General features: G+C 50.3%; 7 protein-coding genes across 7 annotated transcripts; 5 read left to right on the top strand and 2 right to left on the bottom strand.

Annotated features, from left to right (window-relative positions):
* Positions 1-121: 121 nt before the first annotated feature.
* APUU_20350A (putative integral membrane protein Pth11-like) lies at positions 122-1,528 on the top strand (the record flags this gene model as incomplete). Its single annotated transcript, XM_041698981.1, has 4 exons — positions 122-347; positions 396-463; positions 518-894; positions 955-1,528. The coding sequence occupies 4 exons, from the start codon at positions 122-124 to the stop codon at positions 1,526-1,528; spliced, it is 1,245 nt and encodes a 414-aa protein (XP_041552112.1).
* Positions 1,529-1,632: 104 nt separating this feature from the next.
* On the bottom strand, positions 1,633-3,284 carry APUU_20349S (uncharacterized protein; the record flags this gene model as incomplete). Its single annotated transcript, XM_041698980.1, has 9 exons — positions 1,633-1,683; positions 1,739-2,166; positions 2,217-2,243; positions 2,295-2,371; positions 2,425-2,635; positions 2,695-2,714; positions 2,776-2,852; positions 2,913-2,976; positions 3,034-3,284. The coding sequence occupies 9 exons, from the start codon at positions 3,282-3,284 to the stop codon at positions 1,633-1,635; spliced, it is 1,206 nt and encodes a 401-aa protein (XP_041552111.1).
* A 2,429-nt stretch (positions 3,285-5,713) lies between these two features.
* On the top strand, positions 5,714-6,055 carry APUU_20348A (uncharacterized protein; the record flags this gene model as incomplete). The annotated part of the gene is made up of 1 exon (XM_041698979.1): positions 5,714-6,055. The coding sequence occupies one exon, from the start codon at positions 5,714-5,716 to the stop codon at positions 6,053-6,055; it is 342 nt and encodes a 113-aa protein (XP_041552110.1).
* An 849-nt stretch (positions 6,056-6,904) lies between these two features.
* Positions 6,905-8,501, top strand: APUU_20347A (FAD-dependent oxidoreductase; the record flags this gene model as incomplete). Its single annotated transcript, XM_041698978.1, has 4 exons — positions 6,905-7,043; positions 7,096-7,664; positions 7,762-8,102; positions 8,189-8,501. 4 exons carry the CDS (start codon positions 6,905-6,907, stop codon positions 8,499-8,501), a joined length of 1,362 nt encoding a protein of 453 aa, XP_041552109.1.
* Positions 8,502-10,031: 1,530 nt separating this feature from the next.
* APUU_20346S (N-acyl homoserine lactonase family protein) lies at positions 10,032-11,012 on the bottom strand (the record flags this gene model as incomplete). The annotated part of the gene is made up of 3 exons (XM_041698977.1): positions 10,032-10,199; positions 10,248-10,407; positions 10,456-11,012. The coding sequence occupies 3 exons, from the start codon at positions 11,010-11,012 to the stop codon at positions 10,032-10,034; spliced, it is 885 nt and encodes a 294-aa protein (XP_041552108.1).
* Positions 11,013-11,455: 443 nt separating this feature from the next.
* APUU_20345A (NAD-dependent succinate-semialdehyde dehydrogenase) lies at positions 11,456-13,039 on the top strand (the record flags this gene model as incomplete). Its single annotated transcript, XM_041698976.1, has 3 exons — positions 11,456-12,515; positions 12,562-12,894; positions 12,945-13,039. The coding sequence occupies 3 exons, from the start codon at positions 11,456-11,458 to the stop codon at positions 13,037-13,039; spliced, it is 1,488 nt and encodes a 495-aa protein (XP_041552107.1).
* Positions 13,040-15,087: 2,048 nt separating this feature from the next.
* On the top strand, positions 15,088-18,117 carry FIG4 (phosphatidylinositol-3,5-bisphosphate 5-phosphatase; the record flags this gene model as incomplete). The annotated part of the gene is made up of 1 exon (XM_041698975.1): positions 15,088-18,117. One exon carries the CDS (start codon positions 15,088-15,090, stop codon positions 18,115-18,117), a length of 3,030 nt encoding a protein of 1,009 aa, XP_041552106.1.
* Between the last annotated feature and the right edge of the window lie 380 nt (positions 18,118-18,497).

Genomic DNA, 18,497 nt, shown 5'->3' with positions numbered 1-18,497 from the left:
TTTCCGGCTGCAAGGTAAAGTATGCTGAGGGGCTTGGAGTGCTCATAAACACCGGTTCCTCTCATGCGGCTTTTCTGGCGCTTTATTTCTATGCGCGCTCGAACTTTACTATTGAGTTGACATGGCAAGTCCCTTTGGCGACCCGCCTCCGGGCATCGATCTCTACGATAGCCACACTGCGCGGAACAATGCCGTTACAATTTCCCTGACCGTCCTCGCAACTGTTGCCGTGGTGCTACGCTTGTTTGCGAGAGTCAAGGTGCAGAAGATTCGTCTTGAGGCCGACGACTGGTTTATTGTCGCGGCGCTGGTACCGACGTATGCAATTCTCGCTTGTACCATTGTCGGTTTGTCTCCTTCACCTATACTCTACTAAAACAGCTAATAAAGTGAAGGCGGGACGCACGGCCTTGGAAAGCACGTCTGGACTATCCCCATAGACGAGATTGTCCGGGTCAACCAAGTTATCCCCCCCAGTCTAACCCTAATTCAACCACAATATCGCTAACTCAACCAGACTCATTTCGCCTACGTGCTCATCTACGTCCTCGCCATCCCCCTCATCAAGCTCTCGGTCATCTCCTTTTACCGCCGCATCTTCGGCATGACCCGTATGATGTGGCTCTGCGTCTTCCTAACCCTGGGCTACTTCATCGCTTGCCCCATCGCCTTCTGCGCCTGCTGTCGCCCGCCGTCGTACTATTGGACCCAGTACGCAGACCCATCAGGCGGCCATTGCGCCTTCGACCTGTACCCGTTCTACATCGGCAACGCGGCGGCGAATGTCTTGACGGACGTGCTGATCCTGGTTGTGCCCATCCCGCTGGTCTGGAAACTGCAGATGCGGACTGTGCAGAAGGTGCTTGTTACGGGTATCTTTTTACTAGGTTCTTTGTATGCTCTCCCTAGCTTTCCCACCCTCTCCAGTAGCGGTTAAGTACTAACTTCAGATAGCGTCTGCATCGCCTCCCTAGTCCGAATCTACTACATGGTGCCCCTGAAAAGCAACCTCGACGTAACCTGGATCATGGCTGACGTGTATGTTTGGTCCTCCGTCGAGCCCTGCATGGGGATCCTGTGTGCTTGTCTTCCAACGACACAACCTTTATTCCGCCGCGCGCTGTCCCGGATCCTGGGTTCCTCTGTCGCAAGGAATAGATTGGGTGGGAGCAGTACACCGCCTGGAACGCGGTCGAGTGTTCTGAAGAGGGGGACGATGCTTGAAGGGCTTGGTGCCGGTTCTGGTGTTGGTAAGAATCAATTGAGTAAGTATAGTACTGGGAAAGGAGTTGGGATGCATTTTCGGAGAGGCCTGGGGATGCGGTTGAGGCCCGAGGGGGACCAGACGTTGTTGACGACGACAGCGACGGGGAACGTTGAGATGGATGAGTTTGGGGACGGGGATGATGGGATGTATAGAAATGTAGATATGAGTGATAGAGATGGGGATAGAGTGAGTGGAGGGGGTTTGGGGGTTGAGGGTATCCAGGTCAAGACGCAGTTCCAGGTATGGGAGGAGCAGAAGTAATCAGCTTCAGTTTATCAGTAACGCAGTGGCTCTATGTATAATTAATCTATAAACAAAGCTAATTCAATCGCAATCCTAGGAAAGCCCTAGCAGGAACATTCCATTCACTGTTCCTCAAACAAAAACATCTTCCGCTGCATGGCGTCCGAAATAAACTATGCAGGTTAGCTTCAGACACATCAGTTAGACAAAACAGAAAGCTAAGCATACCATATCATAATCCTGATGCGCAACCCCCTCAATATAATGCACAGACTGGCTCTTCGGAAACCCGGCAGAGAGTCCCTTCAACATACTATCAAAGTTCCTCCCGCGGCCCAAATGTGTGCTCCCCTGCCACTGCGCCTGGCAATTCGAGTCTCCCTTGCCGTGATCCTTCAGACCTAGCCCATAGAAGATGTTTCTTGAGAAATACCGTTCCCGAATGTCGGATCGGCCGGCGACCGCATCGCTGCGGACGTACTTGGGGAAGGCGTCTGGCTCGTTGTCGCTAATCCCGTACGGCCAGTCGTTGTAGGTGGCGTTGCAGGTGTTGTCGTCGTCAGGTCGGTCTGTGACGGGCCACACGTAGGAGCCTGGGTTCATGACGCCGAAGTGGACGTTGGAGTCTTTGGGTTGGGTTGGGCGGAGCATGGCGTCTTGATTGTCAGTGAAGGTATTCATGAATGGGGACAGTATTCAAACATACAACGTTGGATCATCTGGGCGCCGAGTGCTAGAGGTGTTGATATTAGCTGGAGTCTGATTATCGCGGTAGGGGACGTACAATGACTAGCAATAACGACGGTCTCGAGTTCAGGATAAATATCCTTGTTCCAGAAAGTGTCGACAAGTTTATCCATCCTGCAGTATGTCAGTCTCCCCGTCTACCCTAGTAGCTGATGGACTCAACTTACGCTTCAAAAGAAGACAGATTCACATCCCCTGGACCGACTGCAGCACTGCCCTTTTGGTAATCGCTACTTTCAAAGTAGATATCATCGGGCGTGGCAGCGCCCGCGTCTACATCGTCCTCGTTGAGCCATTGTGGAGTTGTAACAAGCACGCGGTCCATGTTTGCGTTGACGCTGTCTTTGCCGGCCGCGCATACTAGCGCATTGCGCATATCTAAATCACCGTTGATTAGAAAATTTTACTCCTTCGGATTGCGTGAAACGAGGTCCTACCGTTGGCATATTGCCACCCACTGCGTTCGAACGCTGTTAGATACGTGGAAATTAAGATCAAGATCACAGGGAGGGACGTACTTTCTCCGGGCACCGGCAATTGTCACGATCGCACGCTTAATCTGGCTGAAGTCTTTTGTGTTCTCGATAAAGTAAGGCTAACATGGGAAGGTCAGCCCTAAATCACCTGCATGTCCGCAACTGTAAGTATAACCTACCAGAGTAGCGTTGGTATCGTCGTCCACAACAAGGCGCTTGACATCGAATCCAGCAACAGTAGGCCTGGGAGAAGCATTAGATTAGCTTCTATCTCTTCTTTACCGAGATATGATCACATACAATTCCTTCCACCCGGTATCCTTATCACCGCTCGGCTTGGCCGTCCCAATCATGATGGTTGGACAGCTCGCATCCTGAGTCTGATTCAGGGCATCTCGGCCGCCCGTTAGGACTACCTTCTGGACGTCGTCGACCTTTCCTGTTGGTGGGTTATCGCCGTTCGAGTGGTTCTCCTGCAGCCATTCGGGGGCGACTTTGGCGTGCGCTGCTGCTGCGAGGGCTATTACTAGCGTGGTAGAGGGGATATACATGGCGAGCAGTAAGCTCTATGAATGGATGGCGGAAAAAAGATTATAGTATGCTTGAGAAAGATGTATTCAAGAGTCCAGAAGGAATGGGAGGATGGAAGGTTGAAAAGAAGTAGAGAAAGTAGCACGAGAGAGGGACAGGGGTACGAGTACAACCAAAGGCTCCTTACGAGTTAACTACCTTGGGAGACAGCAATGGCTCAATCCACTCCAAGCCTGATCCGAACGTTATGAACGTTGATCACGCACGCAGCGTTCTGCCTTGATCACAGGTGAGCGTGTCTGTGGGTCCGTCACGACAGGCTCATGGGCCGGGCCATAATGACCACTACTGCAGGGAATAATCACGCTGCGTCCTAAAAGAAAATCCATGATAGCTACTGAGGACTGAAAGGAAATATCCTGCCCTGGATATACTCTCTACGCCAACTCTTTCCCAAAGAACGATCCAATATCTGTCAGCGGATTACCGGAAGGGGAAGTTGAAGCAACGGATGATCGTCTGGCGACGACGATCCCACGTCAAGATCAACGCCCCTGAACTCTTAAAGAATAGAGAACGCGGGCCGATTACGCAGCCCCGACGTCCCGAAATTCGCATAAATTCGGCAACATGTGTTCTGGACTTTGGCGTGTGACGTGTATGTGGGTTCTCCTGGCCTTGTTACCGAATTAGAACAGCAACCGTCCAGTTGTGCCTTGTCTGTGATTCCGGAACCAAACATGCAGCTTAGGATATTTTCTTTTGGTTCTTGCAGGTATCTGTATTATGGTGTCATCCATGAAATAACAGCTCATAGCCAAGTTGCCTGGAGGTTAGTGGATAGCCACCTCTACTTGTAGAATGGCGAAGAAAGTAGAGTTTAACCGACCAAAGCTTCAGCTGGGCTAGCACAGGGATAAGATTAGGTTAGATTATTGTCAGATCAGAGACAAACGCGCAAGCCCTATGCCTTACGGGGTTGCCGTTCCTCTTTGATATTCCCCGACTTACGTGCTTAAGGAATGCCCCTCTCAGTATCATGTTGGCCTTATTGGGCTATGAAAATGACTTTGCAAGAATGTGATAGTCACACCAAGTCTCGGTGGTCGGTTACTATGGAGCGATCCTACCTGAGAACGAAATAACATATTTATATTGACTGCCAAGGTACGCAGGTCAAGGTTAACAGCAGCTCCTTGCTGTTGGCATATAATGCAAAATAGAAAGACACTTAATAGCCACTAGTGAGGGTTTTGGTCGAATGGTATTTCGATCCTTGTCTGATCAGTTGTACAGCGAAAAAAAATATGTATAATATGGACTGTCCACCAAGTGCCTTGTTTCTCTTTGGCAGCACGAGTATGCATTGATATACGACGCCATATACCGTAAGGTCAGAAAGCCCGATATTATCGGGTTTCCTACTACCCGGTATTGAATCTGGCTGTATTATTGCTTTCATGCTCGTAGATGGACAACAGCAACTTTGTCGGAGCTTGATTGAATGTACTCCATGGTGGATTAAAACCTGCAATAAATGGGCCATAAAGAGGCGATATTTCTACCGTGACTAACATTAGGCCATCTACATTCCCGGAATACATTGGGTTATATCAGATAATTTCGAATTCAGTATGTTAACGCATCTGACAAGAGTCGCAGTTCGAAGCCTCAAACCAACCTCTTCCATCCCCCAGTGCGTTCAATTCATGGGAACATAGTCCAGAGTCCGCATCTAGATATTATTATGAATCCCGTTAGGTCCGCGACTACGTATATCGAACCAGCGCGAGGGCCATAGATCGAAGCCTCAAAGTCCAAAGCGTTTTGCTCTTGATGGATAATGAGATACCTGGTCGGGGCGCTTGGATTGGGAATCTTGATATGAAGGTTCCCACGCCTAGAGGTTAAGCCGCGCAGCCAAGACACACATCAAGGTACTGCACCTCGCTGTGTAACCTTTGTTGTTATTATAAAGCTCTCGTCCAGCGCAGGGTACAGCCAGATCAAGCGACAAAAGGTGCAACGCCATCAGTGCATGTTCCCAATTAAAGATGAACGCTGACCGACATTCCCGCCCCGCATGGTGCCGAGATTTACGAAATGCGTCTGTGATAGGGAACATATGATGGTCCTATCGGGTGTTATCGATGGGTGGCTGAGCCCAGAGTATCTCGAAACCAAGAACATCGCCAAGCAGCTGCGCGCAGCGTATACCCGAAAGCGCATATTCCTGGGTATCCCAAGAGAGGGACAAGTGTATAGCCCTCTTCATTCGCAGGAAGATGCTGCGTATACTGAAGCGAAGGTGGACTGGCCAAGTCCAAGAAAACAATCCCTCTGCTTGAGATATAAAAGGGACCCCAAGAAGGTAGAATATTTCAATATCAACTCTCACAGTCTCTATCCAACATCGTAACATCACTTCTACTCCAGTCCCTCCGCAAATATGCAACTCGGAAACATCCTCACGCTTCTCTGCCTCAGCACCGGGGCCCTCTCCTTCAAAGTCCGCGCATATACAGAGGGAAACTGCAAGGGCGAGGCAAAGGATATCAACGTCTGGGACAATACCTGCAGAGGCTCCGGGATTCCAAAGACACACTCCTTCCGTGTCCTGGCCTACGGAGGCCGTCACCAGCGTGCCGCCTTTTACACTGACGGCTCTTGCAACCCCTTTGGCAAGGACTGGACTGACTGGTGGGCTGATGGCGGAAGCAATGTGTTTAAGAAGGACCGCTGCATTGACATTGGGTTCGGGGCATACTCGATGGGTTCTCGTTCTGCTTAGTTGTGGAACCCTATGTTTGTAAGTTGATCGTGAGGAAGTGGATCAATGTTCTAACTCAGCTATTTTAGGCCATGTGGAGGTAAACTTGGCAACAGACTTTCTTTAAATGTTTGGTGACATATCTGAAGACTGGTTATTTCGTTACGAAATGAAGAAGTATCTTCCCATGTCTAAAGAGTTCATGTAACTACAGTTGAGGCCCTGCAATTTATTCCATTCCATTGATCGTTATAGCTGTCGTGCTTTGCGATGTATAGTGGTACTACTGGATCTATCTCGAAGTCAATCTTGCAACTTGACCACAGGAAATTCGATCTGCTCCACCCCGCTTACGAAATATCGGGCCCAGATAACTTACTTAGTTTGTGCCAATGCACAACCTTCCGGGTTCCGGGTCTTAACGTCGTTGTTAGAACAGCTTAAGGTGTGCATCTGATGCCCTTCTACTGACTCTATGCACCTGGAACGAACATGTACACAAAGTTACAAGCCAGTCATCCGAGGACAGGAAGCGATAAGTTCTGTCTCCTGTAGTTGAGCACATCCCCAGCAGCGAAACTCCTAGTAAAAACAGGCTGATCGCAAAGCGCTGAGTCAGCGGAGTATGCACGATGGGCAGTTCCGAACCGGCAAGCCCTAGCAAGTTATGGGAATGATGGACAGTATTTTGCTTCAAGCTGAAGCTGAGATCCACTGAAATATCGCAGTCATGATCCATTGCTTTCGGTGACTTCCCGTCATTAGGCTTGGTGTTTCCTTGCCTATTTATACCCAAGACAGCTCGTCGAACACCCGCCAGAATGAATTGATAACCAGCAGAACTTGAATACCAACACTCTCTAAATCAAGATGGAGCGGGAAGTTGAAACCGGGATTTCAATTCTCGTTGTTGGAGGTGGAATTGCCGGTTTGACCTTGGCCATTGAGGCCCATCGAAAAGGCCACACCGTCCAGGTTATCGAACGACGACCTGAAGGGACGACTTCTGGTAGGTAAGCGCTATGCAAGAGTCTGTGGAGCCGAACTAACTCTCCATCCAGGGGAAGTGATCGTAATCACAGCTCCAGCTTTACAAACACCCAAGAAATGGCCTGGCTTCATGGAGCGCGCAAGGCAAGAAGCCTTTCCACCGGTATACAACATGCGCAAGTTCGACGGAACCCCAATTGGCGACTTTCCCCTTGGCGATCCCAGCGACCCTTCTTTGGCTATCTATCGCGCAAAGCTACATAGCGTGCTCTTCGAGTACGCCAAGCAGCTCGGAATCGAGGTTGAATTCTCAGCGACGGCGTGCGAGTACTTCGAGGGCGATGACCATGGCGGCGTCGTTTTGTCTGATGGCCGGCGCTTGACGGCGGACGTGGTTGTCGCTGCTGATGGCGTGGGCTCGAGGTCTTGGGCGTTGGTTGTTGGGAGTCGCGATCCTCCTATCAGTTCGGGCTTCGTGATGTACCGGGTAACGTTCCCTGTGGCGGCCGCGCTTGAGAATCCGGTTATTGCGGCTGAATTGGCAGGGTATCACGACCGTGGGTATTTGTATGCAGGGCCTGGGGCGCATATGGTCATTTGCAAGTCCGGCGATGATATTTGCTGGCTGCTCACCTGCAGAGTATGTTTCTACTCTATCTTTCTCCTCTCCCTTGGTTGCGCATCAAATCTACCTATTATAATCTGCTGGGTATCTTGCTAATGCTGCACTCTCGTAGGAAGACAGCAGCACCGCCACCGAAAGTTGGACAAACTCCACCTCAATCAAGAAAGCCCTCGAGGCAGTTTCAGGCTGGGATACATTCGTCGCCGAGCTGATCAAAGCGACCCCCAACCAGACCGTGCTCGACTGGAAGCTGATGTGGCGCAATCCGCAACCACGGTCTGCTTCGCCAGGTGGCCGTGTCGTCCAGATCGGCGACGCGGCTCATCCATTCTTGCCAACGTCCGCGAGTGGCGGGACAATGGCGATGGAGGACGCGTACTCGCTGGCTGCTTGCTTGCAGATTGGCGGGAAGAAGGACGTGGATATTGCAACTAAGGTGCATAATCATTTGCGGTATGTGTGGTTAGCCCGACTGCATGAGCTTCAAGTTCATTCTGGTGCGAACGGATACAGAGACTAGAACTGATACATCTCTACAGATTCGAACGAGTCTCATGCGCGCAGAAGATGGGGTTCAAGAACCGTGAGCTGTTCCACAACACAGACTGGGACGCCGTCGCGAAAAACCCTGAGATACTGGGTAGAATGGTCGGGAACTGGCTGGTACACCATGACCCGGAACAGTATGCGTATGACAACTATGCTAAATGTGCCGAGCACCTCCTCCACGGTGCGCCGTTTGAGAACACAAATTCTGTGCCTGGTTACAAGTATAAGCCGTGGACTGCGAAGGGGCTTCTGGATGCTGCGGACGGTGGTGACCCTGTGGTGGAGGATGGGGATTGGTCTTAGAACACTATACTATAGACTATAGACGTCATTTCATTGCAATCAAATCCAGTGCTCCCATTAATACGAAAGCAGCACTTCGTCTCATAATAGGAGTACTCTAATAGCCTACAAGGCGCCAGAGTGCCATTGACAATAGCCCAGCATGATGCCGATCCTTTAGCAAACTGGTATCTATCGACCAAGGTTACGACATAAACTCTGTGAAATCGAGAGCCTTACCTGCCAAGCAGCGGAAACGTCAGGGTACATGTCCTTGATCTGCTTGGGCAAGCCTTTGGGCCGCTGTCAAAAGATGTAGTTATAACAAGTGGCAGATTGAACGCTCTTCCACGGGCGCGCGGGCAGGCAGGTTGTTGCGGAAGTCATTTTTAGAATATACTGATCGGTATTATTCATTGAACTGGGAAAATGGCTGCTGTAAATACAGTGCTGCTGTTATGCTCCATGCTTGGAAATTGATGCTGCCAGGATGAGGGTGCTTTGAAGGACTCGGAAAACGCATTTTAATTACGCATTCGAATAATTGTGCTTGCAGAGTCCCACTTAAGCTCAAGTAGTGACGTCTCTGTTTAGTGTTGGTACTGAGGTGGTACGATTTCTATGTAAAGCAACCTTCGACCGTGCCCTAAACTTGAGTGTAGATTGAGGCACGCATCGTCCACCACGTCGAATGTACGCATCATTAGGGCCTTCGTGCTGTTATTTGAGAGTCGTCTCCGCACTGTGTACACCGTTTCTAATTCCTCCAGCTGTCTATATATTTCCATATTTCCTTTCGTTAAAAATAACAATGGGGCTCTGGTTCATCCTTAAGACTTTCGGTGGCAGGGCCGCAAACTTCCCCAAAAGAACAGTGCTGCCCACACCAAAGACGCACGTTCCTTTGCAGCCAAACAGGCCTGCTACAAACGCGGTATTATCTACCTTGCCATCTCGACCAACCGCAACTCCAGGTCAAGAGGTAGAATCGAAGTCTCTAAATGGAAACTGCAAGAGCCTGCATCTCGCTGGTCAAGGGAATGCAGGTAGTTGGTCCTATTGCGAGAGGTGGCGTAGTGCTGCAGACGTCGCCTACGACGCCGAATGTATGAATCCTATAATCGAGAGCCAGAAGGTTTGTATATTCTGTGATGAACGTGCATGTTTGTTAACAGATCGCAGCATATTCCTAGGTCTCTCCACTATGACTTCCATCACTACCCAGAAATGTATTACTATGATCCTGGTAGACGCTGGGTGGGAATGTAACATGCAAGAGCTCTGAGGCTTCTGTCACGCACCTCTTGTATCCGTTTTATATCTAGTATGAATACTACTATCCAATTCATCCCTTGGTTCAATCTTAACAATAGACCATATACACAGGGGATGTCGAGGAATCCCAATGTGGCCTAGACGGAATAACAGGATATTATCATGTAGATTACTGTACCATTTCATGCTCTAGATGATCCATGACACAGAGTCTGATTGAAACAGAGTATGAATTGCTACTTTGATAAGCACAAAACACCAAACAGCCGCCCACTCTCAGGTAAACACCTTGGCCTGGTTTTTCAGTGCGAGAAACGTCGTCTCATCATGCCCAGGAATAACCTGTCCCCTTGTTATCCTCTCCAGCCGCTTTAGGCGTTGGGTGCTCCTAAACCAGGCCGGGTGATCGCGAGCCAGCCATCCTTGGGGGATCCCATCGCGCCACTATTAATTCATTAGCTAGCTTCAAGCATCAAGGACCAGAGAACTTACATTCTCAATGACATGACAGTGGTCACTGATGAAGAAGAACGTCCCTGTCTCAGGCATATTGATCTGCATCCCGATGAGCCCGTCCGTGTGGCCAGGCAGATGGTGCAGCGTGATGCCCTGACAGAAATCCATCGTCTGGTCGTTGAACGTTTTCCAGTTCCTGTCACAGTTAACATCCTCAGAATATCCCATAGGTTAATATACTTACAAGGACAACTTCAGGTAATGCTCCAAATAAACCCCAGCATCGGCCCCCGTCGCAACAGACCAAAACGCCCCATTCAGCTCTCGCTCATGCACCCAAATCTCCACATCAGTCCTATCCAAGAACTGATCCAGCCCACCCGCATGGTCCAAGTGCAAATGCCCAATGATAATCTTACTCACATCCTCAATGCGATTCCCCGTCGCCTCGATCGCGGCCCTAAGCTCATGCTGCGGCTCATAGCGCACGCGCGAAAACACATCCGAGAGCACAGGGCCCCAGACCTCGGGGTAGTCCTTCCCACACCCAGTTTCCCAGAGAATGAGTCCTTCGTGCGGGTGTTCGATCAGGATACAGTACATGGGCATCTGGCGTCGCTTGTTGGGGAAGGGTTTGCCCTCTGTGGATTTTGTGCTGGTGTTGCCGCCGCGCGTGACGAAGCCTTCGTCGCATTCGAGCCAGCCGACTTCCAGGACGTGGAATTTTGTTCCCGCCGGGCATACGTTGGACACGGCGTTTGGGACGGCGCCGTTTTGGATTTGGGTTTGGATTGCGGCCATGGTGGTGTATGGAGCTGGAGGTGTAGTGTATCCTGGTGCGGGGGCCGGATAATTAAATATTTTAAGAGGGGTTGGAATATTATATTATTAATATCCTGGCATACGAGAAAGGAATTGCAGCTGCAGCTCGCAGGATTTATATGCATTGCAGTCCAAGCGCTGTCTGCCCTGTCTACAGCTATCCCCAACATCATACTGCATAGCTCCACCCAATCAGCAGCACCAGCATAAGCCAAATTTTGGAAGGATGTGGCCTGCAGTTGGAGGTGGGTCAGCATGTGGGGATCCTGTCGTTTACCATTGAGATGCTCGGTAATGCCTGGTAGGCTTCTCGGTTACTCGCGATATGGCGTCGAAGTATAGACAGGGGTTTGGTCCCTTAATAGAGCGGAGTGCCGGTCGTCATGGTTTATTGATAACTCATTCAGTCCATAAACGATACAATGTCCCCAACCAGCCTCTCCCAGCTCAAACGCAAGGACCTCTTCCAGCAAAAAGGGTTCATCTCGGACGAATGGGTCGATTCCGCAGGCGGCCGCGTCTTCGATGTCGTCAACCCTGCGACGCTCGCCACGATCGCCACAGTGCCGGAGATGAATGCCGCCGATACTGAGGCCGCAATCCACGCCGCGCACGAATCGTTCAAGACGTATAAGAAAACGTCCGCCCGGCAGCGCGCGACTTGGCTTCGGCGCTGGCATGCACTGTGTCTCGAGCATGCCGATGATTTGGCTTTGATTCTCACGCTTGAGAATGGCAAGACACTGGCAGAGGCCAAAGGAGAGGTGCTGTACGGTGCTTCATTCCTGGATTGGTTCGCGGGCGAGGCGGAGAGGGTCCATGGCGAGGTTGTGCCTGCTGCGAATCTCGGACAGCGCATCTTGACGATCAAGCAGCCGCTCGGGGTAGCAGCGTGTCTTGCGCCGTGGAACTTCCCTATCGCGATGATTACGCGCAAGGTCGGGGCTGCGTTGGCGGCGGGCTGTACCACTGTTTGGAAACCTGCTGGCGAGACGCCGCTGAGTGCCCTTGCCCAGGCTGTTCTTGCTGTCGAGGCCGGGTTTCCCAGGGGCAGTATCAATGTCATTACTACACTGAACAATGTGGCTGAGGTTGGAGAGGCGCTTTGCAAGTCTAAGCTTGTTCGTAAGCTCAGCTTTACCGGGTCGACTAGGGTTGGGAAACTGTTGGCTCAGCAGTGTAGCCAGAATCTGACCAAGCTGTCTCTTGAACTGGGTGGGAATAGTCCGTTTATTGTCTTTGACGACGCGAAGCTCGAGACGGCTGTGGAGGCGTGTATGCTTGCCAAATTCCGCAACTCGGGGCAGACGTGCGTCACTGCGAACAGGGTCTTTGTCCAGGAAGGCATCTACGAGCAATTTGCATCTGCTTTGGTCGAGAAGATAAAGGCTCTCAAGGTCGGAAATGGGGTTGAGACTGGCGTCACGGTTGGTCCTCTTACTCATGATCGTGCGGTTGAGAAGGCGCTTGGTCATATTAATGGTACGTATATTCCTTCCTAAGGCTTGAACAGGCTAACTGGTACCAGACGCCAAAGCAAACGGTGCATCCATCTTACTAGGCGGACAGTCAGTCCAGCCCGATAACCTGCAAGGCTACTTCATCCAGCCTACGGTCCTGAGTGGCATGTCAACCGATTCCCTAACGACACGCGAAGAAGTGTTTGCCCCGGTTCTTGCTCTGTATCCCTTCAAGACCGAGGAAGAGGTGGTCGAAAAAGCCAACAACTGCGACGTAGGTCTCGGCAGTTTTCTCATCACTGAGTCGATGGCTCGTATCTGGAGGGTTGCAGAAAGCCTTGAGGTTGGTATGGTTGGCGTCAACTTGGGCATTCTGAGTGCGTCCGAGAGTCCGTTTGGAGGTGAGTTCTATCCTTGATACGCATTGTCGCATTTTACTAACATCGTTCAGGTATTAAAGAATCAGGCTATGGACGCGAGGGGGGACGCCAGGGGATTGAGGAGTATCTAGCTGTCAAGAGCATTCTGATCAATGTTGCGGCTTAATTAGGGCTTGTCGCAGTATTCCTTTAGCCGTATACCAACTACAAGCACCAATGATCCAAATCATCAATCTATCGGTGTAATCCGCTCAATTCCACTATAGATATTCCTTTGCCCTCGGCTTTATCATCGGCTACTTGATTTCTGCCCAGCCACCCCCGCGCGCGGCTCCGCAGCTGCATCCGCAACTTCAGTAGCATCATGAGACCATCCAACTCCATCGATCAGCCTGACTTAGGCGTCTGTGCGGAGCCCATAGATCCATCGTGCTGTTTATCTTGCTATACTGTGGGACAGCCCCTCCTCCCCCCAACGGCATCTCCAAATTGGGGTAAGTTGGCGCTCCGTTGGCTAATTCGCTTACTTATATATATTAAGCAGAGTAAACCAGAAGAGTATATAGCCTTTTACTGCACAGCCGTTGCGGGTTCCTTGCGGTTGATAGAATGCTATGGATTGTATAATTATATAGCAAGTACTGCAGCCCATCCCTATGCTCGTCCAATTCAATCCAACTTCATTAACCCGTTGTAGCTCGATAGGTGTTCTGGCTATGCGGGTGCTTCGTCGATCAAAGCAAACTCGAAGCCATCAACGCCGTTTTAAATACAGTAGCAATCCCATACAAAAGGAAACAGTAGTTATTAAAGTTATTCCACAGAGCGGGCTCGCTATCCTTTGTTATCAACATTAGCTCGTCCTGGTCCCTCCCTTCCTAATCCGTCATCGTGGCCTCCAGTTGACTCGGGGACCGGCGGCTTATAAGGATATTGAGAGAAGGAGGACACATAAGGTAGTGTTTAGGCTGACGAGATAGCGTCCTACTTGATATATAATTTAGAAAATTGATCGAGCGTACCTACTGGCTCTTATATAAATCCCTTCCATTAAAGTATACACACGGAAGCATCACCTTAAGGCAACTAAACACATTCAATTTTAGAAACGACATCATCTTCTCAAAATAACAATCGAATAGATAAACCAAAAACTTCTTGACATCACGCCTACCCGCAGCTACCTTCCCACCGGTGGCCACCGCATGGGCATTGGCCACCACATACATTTTCACAGGCAACACCGTTGGTTCCAGCCTTGCCAGGCCAGCAATGGTAACCCTGTTTTGCCATGCTCCCCAGAAACCTTTCTTGAGCGTTCGCACATTTGCACGAATAGCCTTGCCATTGCGGTGTACAGTCACTGTTGGCTTCGCATGTCAAAGCGCTGACATAGGGTGCCACCGAAAGAAGGGCGAGGACGTTGAATAGCTTCATGCTGAAGTATTGTCAAGGACGGTACCTGGTCAATGTTGAGTTCCATAGTACAAAATGTCTTGGCTGGCAAAAACAACATACTCTGGAGATAGTAAGGTAGTTGAATTTCTTTTTGTTATCTTTTTGTTGATTAGTTTTCTGCTGCGTTTGATCCTATATATATATCCATGATACTCTTCAACGAGTCATGGATTCATAAACCTACACGTCAATCATGGACTACCCAAGACTTTGTCAAGAATAGTTGCCAATAGTATTTCGACGGGCCATGTTGATCATTCAAAACACGAGGTTCTCGTAACATCACTCCAAATTCGCAACGGGCCAAGAGAACAATGTTGCATCGTTCACCGTTCGAGTGAGTCAGTGGAGAGCTGTATCAGCCCAGAGGCAACAATGGGCCTCATCTTGCGATTGACTGCAACGCTGCCGTTCCATCTGTGTGCAATGTATATAGTTTGCGCGGAAGTAAGCCAGTCATTTCGTATATTATTGTGGGTTTGATGTCTTGGCTGTTGGGGGTGGATGTAGGAATATATCGAGGAAGAGTTACCCTCGCAAAGAGCATTCGAAGCCAAGCTGGCTCACTTGAGGAATAAAGTCAGGATGGACGATGGACTTTACGATGTATACTCACTGTAGTGATGTTTTCCATTTTGGGAAAGCAGCTGGTCCTGATTACATAATATCACCAGCTCTCCCCGCATCACATGAGGACCTCACCGACAACGAAGCTTCAGATCTCAACCAGATCATCGTATTTGAACACCATGCGCCATGCAGAGCTTCGATGAGGTCCCTCGCCCGGCTGAGGCCGAAGTAAGGAGCACTGTCTCCGGCGCTGGTCGCTCTTCCCGGACCGCCTCACTCGGTGACAGCGGCTCATTACAGTCTCCGGCGGAGCCCAGCACAGTCCCAGAAGCATCGACAAGCCACAGAACCTCCGAAGAGCAGACCGATGGCGCATCGAATGCTCACATCGATGAAGAAGGCGGATTAAAACGATCGCCTCTTTCGCCTTTTAGCCCTCCTCCCGGCGCCGGTCCCTTTAACCCCCCAGCCGCTCCCTCGATCAGCGAAGATGTCGGCGATGAAGAGGACGAAGAACCACGGATAGCGACCTCTTTTGAGCGCGACTCTCGACCTACATCAGCGCAGAAGCAACGGCAGGTATATCTGGATACCGGGGGTGACGATGGAATATACCGGATGCACAAGTTCTCGCTTTATGAGACGGCAACTTGGTTCTACGTGGTGGGCATGGATCTGTCGGACACTCGATTTCGAATTCTGAAGATCGATCGGACCTCTGAGACGGATGACTTGAGTATTACCGAGGACGAGATAGTGTATACGAAGAGACAGATGAGCCAGTTGTTGGATGCGATCGACGATGGAAACAAGAGCTCGGGCGGGCTGAAGCTCAAATGCAGCGCCTGGGCTATACTCGGTTTTGTGCGGTTTACTGGGGCGTACTACATACTTTTGGTCACGAAACGCAGCCAGATCGCTATGCTTGGAGGCCACTATATCTACAAGATAGACGGCACTGAGCTCATCTCGCTCACGGCATCTTCGACTTCGTCTCGGTTCAAGTCTGACAAGAACGCCGAGGAGGCTAGATATATCGCGATTCTCAACAACCTCGACCTCACGCGAGCGTTTTATTTCAGTTATTCGTATGATGTCACGCATACACTGCAGCATAATATCAGTTGGGAACGCAAAGTTCATGAGGACGGACAGCCGAGGGATATGCGACAGGATTTCAACACCATGTTCATCTGGAACCACCATCTTCTCTCGCCGGCTATCATGCATTTGAAAAATCCATACCAGTGGTGCTTGCCGATCATCCATGGTTATGTCGAGCAGGCCAAAATGTCCGTTTATGGTCGCCTGGTGTACATCACAATAATCGCCCGACGGTCGCGCTTCTTTGCCGGCGCTCGCTTTCTGAAAAGAGGCGCAAATGACTTAGGATATGTCGCCAATGATGTAGAAACCGAGCAAATTGTTTCCGAAATGACCACGACCTCGTTTCATGCCGCCGGCCCAGACCTGTACGCGAACCCGCTTTACACATCTTATGTTCAGCACCGCGGAAGTATTCCTCTCTACTGGACGCAGGAAAACTCGGGAGTCAGTCCGAAGCCTGACATCCAGCTGAACCTTGTTGACCCGTTCTACTCTGCCGCTGCGTTGCACTTTGATAACCTGTTTGCACGGTACGGCGCACCGATTTACATTCTCAATCTCATCAAGTCGCGAGAGCGAACACCGCGCGAGTCGAAACTTCTGAAAGAATATACGAATGCAGTAGAGTATCTGAACCAGTTCCTCCCCGAGGACAAGAAACTCATATATAAACCCTGGGATATGAGTCGGGCAGCAAAGAGTCGAGACCAAGATGTTATTGAAACCCTGGAAGATATCGCGAGCGAGATCATTCCAAAAACCGGCCTCTTCCAGAACGGACATGACGCCGAGTCGGGCTTGAGAGTGCAAAACGGCATTGCGAGAACGAATTGTATAGATTGTCTCGACCGCACCAACGCAGCCCAGTTCGTCATTGGAAAGCGGGCGCTAGGCTACCAGCTTCACGCGTTGGGTATCATCGAGGGAACGACTGTTGACTACGATACTGATATTGTCAATCTCTTTACCGATATTTGGCATGACCATGGTGACAACATTGCTATCCAGTATGGAGGCTCACATCTTGTCAACACGATGGCAACCTACCGCAAAATCAATCAATGGACTAGCTCATCTCGCGACATGGTAGAAAGTTTCAAGCGGTACTACAACAATTCGTTTTTAGATGCCCAGCGTCAGGAGGCATATAATCTGTTTTTGGGAAACTACATCTTCTCGCAAGGGCAACCCATGCTCTGGGATTTGCCCACCGACTACTACCTCCATCACGCCGATCCAAGATACTGGGCCAACAAAAAGAAGCCGAATTATATTAACTGGTATACCGAGGAGAACTTGAAAGAACGAGAGATGCCGGTTCCTGCGACTCAACCTAAGGAACCTTTGTCCCGATACGACGACTATTGGTTCGAATACTATCGCCCACTTGCTGTGACCTCGTTTTCCAAAGTCTTTTCGTACAAGATGAACTCAACACTTCGATACCTTCCTTTCCGACCAAACTCTACACACGAGTACAACCTCAGCCCTTTTGTTCCACGCATCGCCCACGAGCACCTCAACCGGCAACGACCCCAACGAAGTGTCAAAATCCAAGAACCAGAACCGTCAGCAACGAATGCCCCGAAACACCCACACCATCCACGCTTCCTTGAAACGCCAACAGGGATAATTAAGCTGCCGCAATCGCAAGGAACAACCCGTTCAACAACATCCAGCCATCCGTCTATGGACTCGTCAGTCAACAATCCCAGTAAAGCGCAAATCGCACAATGGACCCTCGACCAACTCGTAAGCGACTCCTTAAATCCCTCTGTCACCGGAAACGAAGCAGAAGAGTACGAACGGTATATCAACCACCCACTAAAAGTCCCGCTGGTCGTCACCTCTGAAGACGAGCTAACAGCCGCGTCTATCCGGGAGCACGAGTCCAATCTCGACCTTCTGGAATACGTCAACAAGTGCAACGTAGAGGAGTATACCCTCGGAACGAACGCGGAGGAGAATCTAGCCGATTACGCCGAATTCCTGAATGTCTCAGAACAAGGCTTGACGGTCGTGAAGGAAGACCAGGACAAGAAGAGGTACAAGCGGTATCGCCAGTGGCTGAAAGGGAAGAGTTTGTTTAAACAGATGGTTGAGGCGTAGTCACCGGTCTTGTTGTCCGAAGTACAAGATTGTTCCCCCGGAAGAATTCCCGTCTTCAATGGGATCAGGTCGATCATATGAAATCCGCGGCGTACGGAATGATAGTCCTTGAATGTTTAATACCCCAGTCGATTTATGGAGCTTGGCAGGTTCCCCGCATCAATCTGCTACGTAGCTATCGTGCTTTCGGCTCAATTCACCCTGGCCAGTTGTGACTTGATACAATTTACGATCGGTTAAATGAAACACTCCTCTAGCCTTCCCCGCAGCCCTTTATTAAAGACGGAGGGTCGGGCCATCTATTCACCATTTAAGAACGGCGCGCCGCAACGTTGTCCTACACTAAGCCTGTCCACGAGTCACTGGTGCAGGCTCAGTTT

This window comes from Aspergillus puulaauensis, chromosome 2, assembly GCF_016861865.1.
Source record: "Aspergillus puulaauensis MK2 DNA, chromosome 2, nearly complete sequence".
NCBI classification, from domain to species: Eukaryota; Fungi; Ascomycota; class Eurotiomycetes; order Eurotiales; family Aspergillaceae; genus Aspergillus; species Aspergillus puulaauensis.
The sequence above is the reverse complement of the archived record's forward strand: the minus strand, read 5'-3'. Positions and strand labels throughout refer to the sequence as shown.